Genomic DNA, 16740 nt, shown 5'->3' on the forward strand with positions numbered 1-16740 from the left:
CTAAGAGAGAGTGCTTTATATTGGGCCCTTTATCATAGGTATCTTGGAAAAGCCTTTCTATCTTTAACCTTAGCATCATCCCATTAGAACAAGGTATTAAAATATTAGATCTCATATTTCTTAAAACTCTAAAGATTGATGTTTCTGAGAGCCACTAATGATAGTGGCAATCAGAGCTATTTGATTAGTCATCACTTGTCATGTCATTTTCATATATCTGAATTCTTTTTTTTTGTTAATCACAAAAAATAGATGAGTAAAAAATTGCTCTCAGTTGTAGTTTGCATATATATTTGTAATTACTATAATCACCAGTACTACTGATTGTTTCTGTAAATGAAACTAAGCTTTGGCATTTCAGTGTAGTTCCAAATGCTATTCTTCTCACCCATTTGCAACTCCATGGGATTTAGCATACTTCCAGGTGTTAGGATTCTTAAATCCCATTTTCAGTTTTCCAGCTATGTTTGTCAACAGTATGACTTTTCTTAATTTCATAGTGTTTTGTAGCTTAATCAGAACAGTGTTTCTCATTCATGGTGTGAACTTCAAGATTAAATAATTTATGTAATTTGAACAGTTAATTTTGATCCAAAGTAAAATTTAGCAAAGCACTTGCATACACTGTTACTTGTCTTGTAGAATTTGTATTTTAACTGATTGAGTGAGATTTTTTTTGTTCTCTCAGATAATCTAATAACTCTAAGGATAGAGGTAAGTGTAACTTGACCACTAACTGCAGCTTACTTACTATCTGGTTGGAGAAATTGCCTATATTTTGAATAGCACTGTCCCGTTGTTCATTGATTTGCTTGGATAGGCACCAGTAACATCTCCATTGTGAGACTTGTTGTTATTGTTTTTGGCATATCCAATACGCCAGGGGTAGCTTGCAAGGCTCTGCCATGCGGGCGGGATACTCTCCGTAGCTTGCTGGGCTCTCCGAGAGGGACAGAGGAATCAAACCAGGGTTGGCCTCATGCAAGGTAAACACCCTACCCACTGTGCTTTCGCTCTGGCTCCAGCAGTAACTAATTTTTAAGGGAATGAGAAGATGGACAAATACTGTTGATTCAGAATCAGCGAACTAAATTAAAGAAAAATGGTTCTTTTTTGTCTGTTTTAATGTAAAAATGAACTAATAAATTGTTTGAAATCTCTTTCTCTCTCCCCCTCTTCCCCTCTCTTCCCCCCTCTCCCCCTCTCTTCCCCCCTCTCTCCCCCCCTCCCTCTCTCCCCTCCTCCTTCCCCCCTCTCCTTCTCTCCCTCTCCCTCATTGGTCCCAGTTCAGTAAATTTAAACTTGAAGAGTTTCTGATTTTCAAAGTAACAGTTGATTGAAGATCAACCTGTAGGGCTTATCTACCTATAGGGATTCAGTCTCTGCCCTGAATTGTCTATCTTGAGGCTACCACAAATTTAGCAGTATTGATATCTTGACTACGCAAATGTAGATACTGATTGGCCTTTAAGAAAAACCAACAACTTGTAATGGTCCCCTTATCACACCAGGAGTAATTCCCTGAGTGCAAAGCCAGGAGTAACCCCGAGCACTGCCAGGTGTGACCCAAAAACCAAGGGGGAAAAAGTAGTTTTAGGGCTGAGAGATAGTGCAGGGGGTTAAGGAACTTGTCTTGCATGTCACAAACCCTGGTGTGAACCCCAGCATCACATATGTGCCCCTTTGTTGTTTTTTTTTTTAACCCTCTCTGATTAAACAGTGGAAATGGGGAAGTGTACATAAACATTTTATAAAGGGGTCAAAGATTGTGTTACTTGCTCTTGTCAGTTCATGCTTAAAATTAAGCAACTTTATTCTCTTAAATGATCTGTTTCTGAGTCATTTTTTCAAAAATCAGAGTTGGGGTCAGGAAGTGGCTTTGAGGAAGTGATATATGTATGTGGGAGTCCCAGGTTTGATTCCCAGCACCTCTTGTCTTTTGGGCACCATCAGGATCAACATCTCTGAAAGTAGATGCCCTAGCACTGCCAGGTTTGCCTCCCCTCTCATAATCGTTATAATCACCAGTGACATTTTTATTAAATAAGTTCTGTAAATAACCTTTAAAATTATCTTATGCTTGACATTTCGTTTTGTCTCAAAATAACGCTTTTTGTGTCATTTCAGATACTATATTCTCGGGGCTGGAGGCATAGTTCAGTGGGTAGGGTGGTTTGCCTTGCATGCTGCCGATCCTAGTTCAATTCCTGGCTTTCCTTGAGCACTGCCAGGGATAATCCTGAATGCAGAGTAAGGCATAACCCCTGAGCATTGCTGGGTGTAACCAAAAAAAGCCTACAGAACAAAAAAATAAGAATAAGCTATCATATTCTGATTTTTTAAACTTAATATCCTCCCTTGCTGATTCATTCAGCCCCTTTTCTCTGCCTCTTCTTTTTGATAACCTTCAAGCATTCTTACATTCCATACTATTACTGGAGTCTTGCTTTTCCTTAGGAAATTGTACTTTACACTTACATAGAAATGATTATTCTCAAATTTCAGATCATTAGCCAGATCTCTCAAGAAACCCAGATTTAAAGGAAATTTCTGCTTTATTGCTCCCCAAGTTTTTTACACCCAGATTCGTCCATCCTGAGAATAACCTTCCCTATTAATGTGCTTCACATGTTTTCCAAGCTAGAAATTTGGATATCACCCCTGACTGCTCCAGTTAGAAAAAAGCAGGCAGAAGATCCTACATCTTAAATATCTGAGTACTGTATTTATTATATAGCCATTATTTCATGATTAAATAAATGCTATTCTTTCCCCCCTCAGGTCTATTATTTTTTTAATTGTTTTTGATCCACACCAGTGATGCTCCAGGATTACTCCTGGCTCTGCATTTAGGAACTACTGCTGGCGAGTTTGGGGACCATACGGGATGCCAGGGATTGAATCCAGGTCAACCTTACCTGCTGTTCTATTTCTCTGGCCTCTCTTTACTACTAGTTTCTCACCTTTAGATGTTCTGTAAATGCTGCCCAGTACACTTACCATTTCATCCTCCTCTATATATGTTATTTCAATCTTAAAACCCTACCAAAATGTATCACTCTGCTTTTACATGAAACTGAACCTTTTCTTCTGTAGCATTTACACGTGGTACTAGAGTGCCTGTTGTCTACCCTACTGTCCTTGAATTTGTGAAATCTGAACTGTCTGTCTTGTATTCTTAGTTTAACCAGTGAAGTATCATTCTTGGATAGCTGTTGTTTAATAACACTGCATTAGAACATTTTATAACTCATTAAAAACGTGTTTATTAAGTTCATCTCTAAAAGTCCAATTCCAAGGGCTGGAGTGATACTACAGGAAGTAAGGCATTTGCCTTGCATGCACGTCAATCCCAGTTTGAATCCTTGGCACCATATGATTTTTTGAGCACGGAGCCAGGAGAAGCCCCTGAGCATTGCTCGAAGACCCAAATGATAAAATAGAAGTCCAATATTTTGTTTGTTTGGGGGACACACCCAGCATTGCAGGGCTTTTTTCTGACTCTGAGCTAAGAGATTATTCCGTGAGGATTCCTCACCGAGGATTCCTCACAAGGCTTGGGACCATCTGGGGGTGCTGGGGATAAGGACTTTATTAGCAATTTTCTTCCTGATTTGATTCCTAGAAAAGTAACAGTTGGTCAATAGATAAGATTGTTTCTTCGGCAATGTATCAAAGTTGATTGCTACTTCTGACAAAATAGAATTCAGATTTATGATGCTTAATTTTGATAAAAGCAGAAAGAAACTGTTAAGAGAAACAGCAACCCACTTCGTGCTATTTTAACTGATGTAGTTAACTTTGATGGTGTCATTTCATTTCCTCACACATAGATAAATAAAACTGATTCTAGCCCATCCCATCCTATGACTATATGTAACCATCAAATACTATTTTATAAAACTTGCCATGAAAATCGTATCATTGTGTGTGTGTGTGTGTGTGTGTGTGTGTGTGTTTAGATTCAGTTATGGTCTTGTAATACATTTCTGTTTTTGTGCTAGCCAGTTTTCCCCTTTTGAAGTTTTATTCTGACCACTGTTACTTTCAGTTTAGAAAAATAATATTTAAACTTCATAAACTGTCTTAAACACTTTAAGTGCATGCGCGCGCGCTCTCAGGTGTGTGCGCCTGTCACACACAACTGTACCCCTGGGCTTATCTGACTCTTTGCTCAAGGATTATATGACCCCAAGGATCCAACCCCAAACCTTGGTGGTGGAAAGTACCCAACCCATTGTACTGTCTCTCCAGAGCCCTTTTTAATTTTGGTTTTGTCTGGATTATACCTTAATCCAAGCAAAATAAAAACTTTGATCTTTAAGTGTAACTTGTTTTTCAGAGTAGATTTGCCTCTGCAATGGTTGGGGGAGGGTAAGTTTCCTGGTAAGTTTCCTTCCTCAAGCACTTGTTGAGAAGTTTTAGCTCAGTGTTGGTTGAAGACAGGCATGCATATTATATTTTTCATTGTTCCCTTTTAGACTTACCTGAGTTAATATGTTTCTAATCTTTGTATGCTAACTACATTGTTATTTAGATTATTTTGTATCTTTATGTATGCATGTATTTATATGTATTTGATACTTTTTTAATAAGTGTTTGGTTATTAGGTAGTTTACTAATCACCCAGTGTATATTTTCTTAATGTTAAACAGTTTTTAGTATTTTAAATAACAGAAGGTCTTCTGAGATGCCAGTTTAATTATTTCTTGCATTTCCTTTAGTGTTCTGGATAAAGAAAGAATGTCTTAGTGTACAATGGAATTATATTAAGTGCATTTTTAACAAGTGAATCCAGTTATATTTTGTAAAAACAAAAAGATCCATTGTGTGCCAGAGATATAGTTTAGTGTTAGATTATACTCCTTACATGTATGAGACCACTGATTTCCACCCTTCCACCAGAACAACAGGAAAATTGTAGAATAAATACATTATTCTATTTTCTTTGTTCCAAGATTTAAGTCTGGTTCTGATCCTAATAATAAAAGACTCGCGTTCTTCTGAAATCTGAATGATAAATATGTAGCATAGAAGTAAAGCAAGTTTTTTTTTTATCCTTGAGTTTTCCTTTGTTTTATATGTAAAAGGGATATAAATCTCCAGTTTAGCGTTACTCTTCTAAAGAGTTTTTCAGAATTAGTTTTGTCAGTGACCACTTTATTAATTTCAAGATTCCCTATAGGATTTGGCTCCAAATTTTGCTGAATTAATATTGCAAAGTTACACAGTCATAGTAAGAACCAGTATTCACAAAGTTTATGTTTATGTTCATGTATTGCTTTTGGAAATCGAATCCATAGTTTTAATCTTTTTCAGACTGTTTCTTGGGCCAGGGCTATAGCTTGGCAGTTGAATACTTGCCTTGCATATACAAGGCTCTGGTTTCAATTCCTACCACCTAAAAAATACACAAAAATCTTTGCTTTCAGGAAGTTTTTTTTTGAACACTGTGTTTACATCTAGATGCCAGAGTGATAGCCGTGAGGTAATTTCGAGTTGTGGGCAGTGGTAGTGGAAAGTTATTAGAGAATTTTGAGGAAATGGCGTAGAGTTGGCTATTTGTTATACATAGCTTTAAGATCAGAAGCTAATTGTTTCAAAGATATGTGGGGGAAAGATGGTTTTCATAGTTTTTTAGTATAAAATATTATGATATATTCAAACCTTGAAAAAAGACTACAAAATCAGAAAATGATGTCCAGTAACAAATGACTCTGTTCTTTTTAATCTTCTCAGTAGCTTTTAGATAGATTTGCAAATAGACCATATAAAAAGATACATTTCAGACTGTTCCCATTATGTTTTAAATTTATAAGCCTTCATTTCTTATTTGTAAAAGATGCTTTCAGACACTCTTTTAGGACTGATTTTCCAACTTTAACTTTTAATTCTTTTATTTTTTTAATTGAATCACTATGTGGAAAGTTACAAAGCATTCAGACTTAAGTCTTAGTTATACAGTGATCGAACACCCATACCTTCACCAGTGCACATATTCCACCACCAAGAACCCCAGTGTACCTCCCCTCCCACTTCCACTCCCCCCCCGCCCTGTAGCTAATAATTTTCACTTTACTTTCTTCTTACTTTGATTACATTCAATATTTCCACAAAAAAAACCTCACTATGCCAAAAAAAAAGCATTTGATAATTTGTTTTCCATTGTTGAGAATGAAGAGATATGAGGTCGCAGCTTCATGGTTTTGGATTTCTGTATTTTAGTAACTAAGTCCAGGGAAATTTCTGCCAGAAATTGCATCATTGCAAGCTTGTACCTCTCTTTAGTGGTCCTTATGAGATGGCGGTTGCCACGCCTCCCCCCCCCCCCAAAGAAAAAGCCGAGAGAGAGAAACCTTTCTTCTCGGGGCAGCGTGGAGCCACAACATCGTTCATAGTCTAGTGACGTTTTTGCAAGAAGCTGCTGGTACCAAAAGTAGTTTAGCTAGCCTCCGGGATCATGGCATCCAGCAACGGAGAGGCCACACTCGTGTGGCCACTCGGGCCACATCTCGGCGGAGAGCCTAACTTTTAATTCTTAAAGTGGTAATTTAAATAGGTAAACTTGATGGGGTGGGGGAGGTTACAAGAGTTGTGCAAAGGATTCCCATAAGATGGGACTGAAATCACTTCTGTTTTAAGGAGTGGTGGTTATTTTCAATTAAAACCTTTTTGTTCAGACTGGAGAGATGGTATAGCAGTTAAGGTGTTTGCCTTGCATACAGCTGACCCAGGTTCCATTCCTAGCATCCCATATGGTTCCCTGAGCATTGTCAGGAATAACTCCTGAGGCTCACTAGGTGTGCCCTCGCAAAATAAAATAGGACAAAAACTTTTTTCTTACATATGTATTTAATTTATGTCCCGTTCTCTAAACCTGTGAAGATGGAGTTTAACAGCAGAAGAGTGGTGTTGATGTGATAAGCTGATGTTATGGTTAACCAACTTTTGTGCTGAATTTCATCTGTGGTCAAAGAATTATTAGGTGTTCTTCATTGTGATAAAAGCGAAACAGTTGCACAGAAAGTTAAAGTATGGGAGGTAGGGAGCAGATAATATAGTTGAGATCATACTGTCTACGAATATAATTTGACCACCTTCTATAGTGGCAGTGACTGTAGCACTGTTGTCCCGTTGTTTGTTGATTTGCTCAAGTGGGCACCAGTAATGTCTCATGTTACTGTTTTTGGCATATCCAATATGCCACAGAGAGCTTGCCAGGCTCTGCCGTGCGGGCGGGATACTCTCAGTAGCTTGCCGGACTCTCTGAGAGGGATGGAGGAATCGAACCCGGGTTGGCTAAGTGCAAGGCAAACGCCCTACCCGCTGTGCCGTCGTTCCAGTCCTTCATATTAAAGCTGCTAATTTTTAGTAAGAAAATATAAATAGATCTTTGGTACTCTTTTTTAATCAAACATACTTCTCATATGTATTTACTATGCCACATTGTTTTCTGTATGAAGTCCCTAATGTTTTAGGATGTGTATGTGCCTAATATCTAGAAATCCCAAGTTGCAAACTTTACCTTGGTAGTTATGGTATTCTGTTGGCAGACTATATACCTTTTCTAACTGAAACTACTTCCTGTTATCCATAGAAGGCTTTTGAATAGAGTGTTGTCTGATACTTTTTAGTTTGCCTTTTCTTATTTTCATTTTTTTGTGTGTGAGGGGCACACCCAACCATAACTAGGGGCCTCTTTCAGCTCTCTGCTTCTCGTCACTCACACCTGGCTATTGGGAGGGAGGGGAAACATGTAGTGTCAGGGATCAACATGTGCCTCTTGCATACAAAGAATACACCCAGTTGAAGCTATTTTTCTGGTTGTTTTTTTTCTTTTTGGGGTCACAGCTGGCGATGCACAGGGGTTACTCCTGGCTCTGCACTCAGGAACCATTCCTGGCAGTGCTCAGGGGACCATATGGGATGCTGGCAATCAAACCCCGAATGGCCGCGTGCACGGCAAATGCCCTACCTGCTGTGCTATCGCTCCAGCCCTTGAAGCTGTCTTTCTAATACCTTTAGCCCCAGACCTGTTACTTTTAGATCATGTCTTGTGGGTAGCATGAAGGATTTTATTTGGGGGCGTGGGGATGGGAGAGCACGCCTGACTTGCTCAGGCTAACTCCTGGCACCATGCTCAGGTATCACTCCTGGTGGACTTGGGGGACCATATGGGGTGCCAGGATCAAATCTGGGTCTGCAAGTCTAGCACCCTGCCCTTTGTACAACATGTAGTTATTTTTATTTGGACACTATGGTACGGTTTCTTTGATAAATCATTCCAGCACCATACCCTCCACAAATGTCGACTACCCTCTACCATTGATTATCGTAGACCATTTTCTTCCCCCGCGCCCCACGCACAATACCTCCAGGTTTCTACTGAAGATAAGTTCTGAGTTTCTGTTGCCTTTGTTATTTCCTCACTATGTTTCTTTATGCCCATGTTCGAGAGAGAGCATTTTGTTGTCTCCGACCAGTTTTACTCAGACTCTAAATCCATGTGTGTAGCAGCAAACTTTGATACTATTGACATTTTGGATCTCATAATTCTTTTTCTGGGATAAACTCACATTATAGAATATTATAGCATCCTGTTCTACCTATTAAATAAACCTACTTCTAGTTTTATTAATCAAAAATATCTAGAGGGGCCGGAGTGATAGCACAGCGCGTAGGGCGTTTGCCTTGCACGCGGCCGACCCGGGTTCGATCCCCGGCATCCCATATGGTCCCCCAAGCACCGCCAGGAGTAATTCCTGAGTGCAAAGCCAGGAGTAACCCCTGAGCATCGCTGGGTGTGACCCCCCCACCACCAAAAAAAAAAAAAAGCAAAAATATCTAGATATTATCAATGCAGCCTAGAGCAAGGCTTCTAAACTTTTCCACTTGAGACTTCCTCCCATTTTTCAATTTTGTTTTTGGGCCATCCTCAGTGTTGCTCAGGGGCTATGCCTAACTCCGTGTTTGGGTTTGCTCCTGGAGCAGTACTTGAGCGGAACTATGGAGTTTTGGGGATTGAGCTGAACCGCTGGAGCCTGCAGAGCATATACTCTGGCCCTTTGAACTGTCTCCTCAGCCTTGCTCAAAAATTTTATGTGACCCTGGCATAAAGGTATACAAGTAAAAACATTTACTTAATCATTATTAATTTATTTGAAAAATAATTTTCATTTCAAAGGTAAACGATATTGTATGGGGATGCAAACCACAGTTAAGAAAGTGCCCATGGGTAGGACAGCAGGTAGGGCTCATGTTTTTCACACAGCCAGCCCAAGCGGGGTTTGATATCTGGTGTGCTGTACAGTCCCTTGAGTATCACCTTGGGTGGAGCTTGACACAGAGCCAGGAGAAACCCCTGAGCACTGCCAGGTACGCGCCCATTCCCCCAAAAAGGTAGACCTTAGAGGGTAAAAATACCCCCAAATTGATAGCTGTTATTTCATTCCCATTAGGTTGGCAAAAACAAGACACTGCAATTTTTGTTGCTAAAGAAATGGTGGCCAAGTGGTACTTCAGCAGTATTTCTAAGCTCTATCGGACCAGGGTACCCTTCCACCCTTGTTTCCTTCCTGTGGTCCCTGTCCTATGGTTGGCTTCCTAGTCTCAAGTCATGACCACCTCGTTTATGTGATTTTTTTTTTTCATCTGTGAATCCCCTTTGAATGTCACAGCATTGAGAAACACTAGTTTTAAAGCCTTTGGGGGAAATTTCTGAGTGTGGTTTAAGTTTAAAATCTATAAACCTTTCTGTTAACAGCTTTTTTGTCCTCCCTTTTTTTTTCTTTGACCTGAATCTTCCTGAGTTTTGGTGTTTAATAATTATTTCCTCTTATTTCAGAACTCTCTTGATAGAGCCCAAGCAGCCAAGAACAAAGGCAACAAATACTTTAAAGCAGGAAAATATGAACAAGCTATACAGTGCTACACTGAGGCTATCAGCTTATGTCCTACAGAGAAGAATGTTGACCTTTCTACATTTTATCAAAACAGAGCTGCTGCCTTTGAACAATTGGTATGTATCCTAAGTTGTTTTTTTCTATTGTTTTTTGTCTTCTTTGCATGTTTCAATTAATGCTATCAAGTACATATAACAAGGAGCTGAAGTGATAGCACATCTAGGGCATTTGCCTTTCATGCAGCTGACCCGGGTTCGATTCCCAGCATTCCATATGGTCCCCTGAGTGCATGAGCCAGGAGTAACCCCTGTGCAATGCTGGGTGTGACCAAAAAAGAATGAGAAGGTATATGCAACAAATATTTTGAAGTTATTTTTTCAATAATATTTTTTCTTTAATTATATTTTTTCCTTTAGTTATATATAATTGTTTTCTTCTTTGGGGTCAGAGGGAGTAGGCCTTCCAAAGTTGTGTTCAGGAGATCTGAGGTCCCCTCCTGACAATTTTCATCCTGGATCTGATGCAAGGACCTGAGGATGTGATGCTGTTACTGTCCTGGAGTGCCAGGAGATTACCCAGACAATTCTGGTGGTGTTTTGGGGACCTTCAGAGCTGTACCTGGAGATCCTTGTGGGGATCTTGTGCCAAAGATCAAATGAGGATTGGCTACTAGCCAGACATGTGCCTTAACCCCTGTATTGGTCTGTGGGCATTAATTACATAACTTTTAAGAACAAATTTTAATTATTTTGGGTTTTTTCGTTTTTGAGGCCACACCTGGTGGTGCTCAGGGGACCACATAGGATGTTGGGGATTGAACCTAGGTCAGCCACTTGTAGGGCAAGCATTGTGCCCACTGTACTGTCTCTTAGCTTAACAATTTAGTGTTTTTGGTTATAAGCAAAATCCAAAATCATATGTATTAAATTTCACAAAATTATTAGAGAAAATTAACGTTTTTTGTGACCCCAACATCCTCAACAATTTAAACTTTAACTTTTTGTCTCAATAGAGTAACTGGGGCTGGGGTGGGTTTATATTCTTTTTTTGGGGGGGGTCACACTCGGTGTGTACAGGGGTCACTCCTGGATCTGCACTCAGGAATTACCCCTGGTGGTGCTGGGATGCTGGGGATCAAACCCAGGTCGTTTGCGTGCAAGCCCTACCTGCTGTGCTATCGCTTCAGAGCCAATGGGTATAAACCCATTCTTAATATGTGGCTTTCTTTTGCGGGGGAGAAGTCCTCCCAAAGTTGTGCTCAGGAAGGCTGAGGCCCCCTTCCCTACAGTTCTCACCCTGGGTTCAGTGCAAGAAGAACCTGAGTATGTGGAGCTGCTAGGGTTTGAGTTCCATTATGCATACTGTTGGTGACTTTTTCTTAGTTTCACCATATTTTATACAGCTTTTCATACACATAGATCTGTTTCATTCTTTTAAAAGGATATATGTGGTAGCTTACATATTTTTGTATAGAAACATCTCCCTGTTGAGTATTTGGATTGCTTCCTATTTTTCCTGTTGTGTTCAGTGTTGCAATACATATTTTCATATTTTTTTAACATACATTCTAGAGGATAAAATTCTAGAATAAATTTCTAGAAATAACAATACAAAGAAATAGCATCAGTGCCACCTATTCCCAATGATAATGTGAGCATGCTTGCTGTCCATTCTCACTGGCTGTATTATTAGTTTCAATTTTTGCTACTCTAATAATAGAAAAATACTGTCTTATTTAATTTGCACTGTTTAAGATCTTTATCTTTTTTCCTGTTAATTGGGCAGTTCTAGCATTTTTGTGTTCAAATTTTATTTCTTATATTGATATGGAAGGGTTATATGGTAGGACTTACTGTACAGAAGTGAACTGTATTAGAACTTGAGGGAGATCAACTGAACTTTGATTTTATGGCATTTTGATAGTCATATGACAGTCTGAGAAACTGAAAATGGGGTTTCTGTATAAAGCAGTGATGAAAAGAGTACTACAAAATTGTAGGTGTGTATGTAATTGCTAGGAGGCAGGAAAAAGCTTTGTGGTTAAAGGATCCTGGAGCGCAGAGGGATAAAATTGGAGATGACATAGGCCGTATCAGTCAAAGTCTGCAATGATAAGGAGTTTGAATTTGGTTCTGAGTGTAATAGAAAATATTTAAGTGTTTTGAGTAGGGCAGGATACCATCTGAAATTACTCTCACTGCTTTATCAGTAGTACATTGGAAGGAGACGAGAGTAGGGGGAGCAGAACTAGGTTAAGAAGTTGTAGTTTCTTAGGTGAGGTATGAAGCTGAGGACCAAAGTAACTTGCTATTTCACTGGATATGAGGAGTGAAGACAAGCATTAACTTCAATTACAGAGAGTAATGTTAGGAGTTTAACAGCTCGGTAGACGTTTGAATTAAGAAATATCTTTTTTAGGGCTGGGAATGTGGCTCACTAGTAAACCACATGGGTATGTGTGTGTGAGAGAGAGACAGGGAGAGAGACCTGCATTCAGTCCCCAGCACCACAAAAAAAAGTTAAGACAAAAAGAAAGGGGCAAGAAATGTCATCTAATGCCAGTACAAAAAGTGTGATCACCAAGAGGGAGAAATGAAATAGTGGAATTCAAGGAAGGAAATTGAGAAAGACAAGCCATTGAAGTCAGTGGAAGTACAGGTAAGCACCTTTGCTAACTGAGCAAAAAAAGGATTTGAGAAATGGGGGGTTTAGGGACTTAGTGAATCAGTGAAGGGTGTTTTAAAATGGCAAATAGTGGATCAAGTGTTTTGTGCTCATGAGAATGACTAAGTAGAAAGGAGGTTGATGAAGAAATGAGATAGCTAACAGTGAATTGCTTGAGATAGGAAAGCATAGGTTCACATCACAAGTGGAGGGTTGGCCTATTTTTTTTCAGGGGGGGGTGGGGAGTCACACCTTGCAATGTTTAGGGGTTATTCCTCGTGTTTCTGCACTCAGTAATTACTCCTGGTGGTGCTCGGGGTATCATTTGGGATACCAAGATCAAACCCAGGTTGTTCAAGGCAAAACCCCTACACTCTATGCTGTCACTTGGGCCCTGGCCTTTACTGTCATGTAAACTAAGTTAAATTAGCTTCCTGGTATTCAACAGAAAAGAAGAAGGAGATGATGTAAGCACATAGATACAGGTAGGTTTGGAAATTTGAAGGTAGAAATGTGACAAAGTATGTCTTTTGTTTTTTATATAAGCCTTTATAATGTATTATGGATATTATTTTGCGAATATTTTTTCTATTGTGGGATTGTTAATGCTTTGTTAAATTTGGAAAACTTATTTCTTGATGAATGTTTACTTTGATATTTTCTTCATACTTTCAATTACAGCAAAAATGGAAAGAGGTCGCACAAGATTGTACAAAGGCTGTTGAACTTAATCCCAAATATGTGAAAGCACTCTTTAGACGTGCAAAAGCCCATGAGAAGCTAGACAATAAGAAGGAATGTTTAGAAGGTGAGGGTATTTTTTATTTATGAAAATAACTAAAGACTTTGTAGTTATTGGTTAACCTTTACCTGTGAATAAATGGGTCTGTTTTATTTAAAAGTTGTATTATGCCCCAATTGAGAATGTCTTTTATTATAAGTTAAGGTTACTGGTACTCAATACTGTTTCTTCTTAGTGATGGAATTAAATTAGTACTTTATTTGCAATTTATACCATATATTTAAATGTGACAACTGAGCATCAGTTTATAATTTGTGTAGGAAATCAGAAAAGAGGTTCTAGTAAGTGATATTTCTATATATTTCCATATATTTATATATTTCCAGTTACTATAACTTTGAGGTAAATTTGTTTTATTGTGGGGCTATACCTATGAGTGCTCAGGGTTGACTCTTGGCTTTGTTCTCAGGGATTAGGCTGGAGTCAGCCACATGAAAGACAAGTACCTTACATACTCTTTTAACTTTCCGCTTGCGGTGAAATTTTTTTATAGGAGCCAATCTTGGCAGTACTCAGTGGTTGCGAGACTGACTGTTTCAGGCTCAGATCTGGTACTAGGCTGCCATATAGTGCCAGAAAGAGAATTCAGGACTTCTTCACACGTGCTAGTCAGGTGCTCCATTTTGAGATTGCTCTTGGCATTTGTAAATATTTTATACACAGTTAGAAATAGTACCCCATTAGCAATTGGTACAAAGCACCAAGTAAATTTGCTATTGTCAATAAAATAAATAATCTGTACCTTGTAATTTGCCAGTCTATTACCAAAGTTTAATTACACAATGGACCGTAATTTTTTTTTTTTTTTTTGAATCACTGTGAGATAGTTACAAGCTTTCATGTTAGGGTTACAATCACACAATGATCAAACACCCATCCCACCACTGATATCCCCAGTATACCCCCCCCTTCTCCACCCTCCCCCTGCCTCCATGGCAGACAAAGGGACCATTGACTTTTAATGCACATTTTTCTAGGTGATGTGAAGGTCAACCAAAGTATAATTTCTTCCATCTAAAAATTCTTTCTACTACATGTTTAAATCTTTTAAAGCATCAATAATCAGTATTTATAATTATTTTTATGGCATATTTTAAAGATAAATGCTGTTTATTTATTAAGTCTCAGTTACCAAAGAAGAGTAAGTGGTTTGAGGGGAAGTGGGGAGAGTTTCTGGTTTTGTTTCACACCCAATAGTGCTTGGGGGCTATTCTGAATATAGTGATTGGGGATCTTGTGTTGCCAGGAATCAATCCCTTTATGCAAAAAGAGAAACCCAAAGTGGGTACCATATATATGCAAAGCATGCATTCCAGCCTTTTGAGTTATTTCCCTGCCCCAGGATAGTGTTTTAGGGAATATTATAAAAATTAAGGTTTTTCTGATAGCACCTTAGTGTTGTGGGGGGTAAAAAAGAATGTTGCTCCAGAAAAAAGAATTGAGTATGACCCAGGCCTTGAAATTCCTAACATGATTAGAGAGAAGTTATTAGATAGGGCTAATGGAATAAGAAAAAACATAGTAGCCAGATTATCAGGAATTTAACAACATTTTGACTTGGAGAAATAATGATTTGAATTGTGAGAAACAGTTCAGAAAGACAAAGAACAATTATTTGAGTGCTTTGTATGAAAGGTTGGGAGGTTAAGGAACCACTAATCTTTGTAATTTCACATCACTATATCTTGAACTGTGGTGTAGCATGGTGAAATGGTGTTCTCTTGGAACATTTTTTGTTTCTGTTTTTTGGGGTCAAACACAGTGGTGCCCAGGGGCTACTCTCACTTTTAACTCTTGGTGCTTGGGGACCATGTGGTGTGGGGAATTGAACTTGGCTATCTAAACTTTTGAGGTATCTTCCCTTCAGGTTCTTAAGGGCCGTTGGGTGTTTTTGTTTGGGGGCCACATCCAGTGGTGCTCAGGATTTACTTTTGGGTCTGTGCTTAGTATTAAACCTTGGTTGGCTGTGTACAAGGCAAATACTTGACCCACTGTGCTATCTCTTGAATCCCTGATTTTAAAATAATGAGAGCTTAGTAGCAACTTGGTTTTAGAGACAACCAATGACGCTGAAGTCTAGGAGCTACAGTGTGGTTATTTGACCAATAGTTGTTGGCCAAAAAAGAATATTCTTGTATTCCTAGTTTTATTTTCTTCATATGGAAGGAATGGTGAGAACATTAACAAAAAAATGCAGTAGAGTACCTTTCATTTCACACATAAGAAAAGTAGATTGTGAAAAGTATTGAGTTTGGACATAGAGTATAAAAACTTGCATGGTCAAAATAAGTCATCAGTAAGTTCAGCTTTTTGTACTAACATTATGCCCATTTGATGCTCCTATGTTTTTGCAATAATTCTACTTGTCTATTCCATTATTTCTAGATGTCACTGCTGTGTGTATATTAGAAGGGTTCCAAAATCAACAAAGTATGCTGTTAGCTGATAAAGTTCTTAAACTTCTTGGGAAAGAGAAAGCCAAAGAAAAGTACAAGGTAAAATAATCTGAGTCAGATACTCAGAGAGGTTCATTGTATATAGTGAAGGTCATTTGTGACTTAAACTTGCAATTTCTCCAGCCTCAGGAATCTTAAACTTGAAGTTGATAGAAATGATCACACTAAAATTACATCTCACTTTCTTATACTCTTCTGTGCATTTCTGGCCAAAATGTAATAGAATGCATGTCTGTTTGTCTGAGACCCTTTGATCTGTGACAAAGTATACATATGCACATTCGATATTGTACCAGGACAGTACTAGAAGAATTACTATATAAGCGGTTGCCAGGTATAGGCCTTGTGAACCAAATCATCATCTATCTGTTTTTTATGAATTTTTTTAATTGTATCAGCCATTTAAACAGTCTTTAATTGTATTTAAGCTATAACAGCAGAATTGAATGATTGTCACAGGTACTGTATGACCTGCAGAGTCTAAAATATTTCTGATCTGGCCTTTTAAAAAAATTGATCAGTCCCTGTTCTTCATCATAGCATTGTCATAGCACTTTTGTTCCTTTGTTCATTGATTTTGCTCGAGCGGGCACCAGTAATGTCTCCATTGTGAGACTTGTTGTTACTGTTTTTGACATACTGAATACACCATGGGGAGCTTGCCAGGCTCTGCCATGCAGGTGGGATACTCTCGGTAGCTTGTCAGACTTTCTGATAGGGACGGAGGAATTGAATTCAGGTTGGTCGTGTGCAAGGCTGTGCTATTGATCCCCTGTGCTATTGATCCAACCCATTCTACATCATTAGAGTTTTTAAAGGAATCTTTAAAAATGGGTATTGCTTTTCTGCAATAAAAGCGTAATTAGTAAAAGCCAGATGACTTTTTTTTTTCTTTTTGGGTCACACCCAGCGATGC

At 38.7% G+C, this 16740-nt stretch overlaps 1 protein-coding gene across 1 annotated transcript in view; it reads left to right on the forward strand.

The window, feature by feature from the left end:
- The window catches only part of TOMM70 (translocase of outer mitochondrial membrane 70), a 33962-nt gene that overhangs the window by 1900 nt on the left and 15322 nt on the right, over positions 1-16740 (forward strand). Inside the window, exons 2-4 of the mRNA XM_004606748.2 lie at positions 9845-10018; positions 13248-13374; positions 15754-15863. Of these exons, the coding sequence (XP_004606805.2) occupies positions 9845-10018; positions 13248-13374; positions 15754-15863 (411 nt within the window). The remainder of the gene's footprint in view (positions 1-9844; positions 10019-13247; positions 13375-15753; positions 15864-16740) is intronic.

The sequence above is a fragment of the Sorex araneus genome, chromosome 2, assembly GCF_027595985.1.
Source record: "Sorex araneus isolate mSorAra2 chromosome 2, mSorAra2.pri, whole genome shotgun sequence".
NCBI lineage: Eukaryota > Metazoa > Chordata > Mammalia > Eulipotyphla > Soricidae > Sorex > Sorex araneus.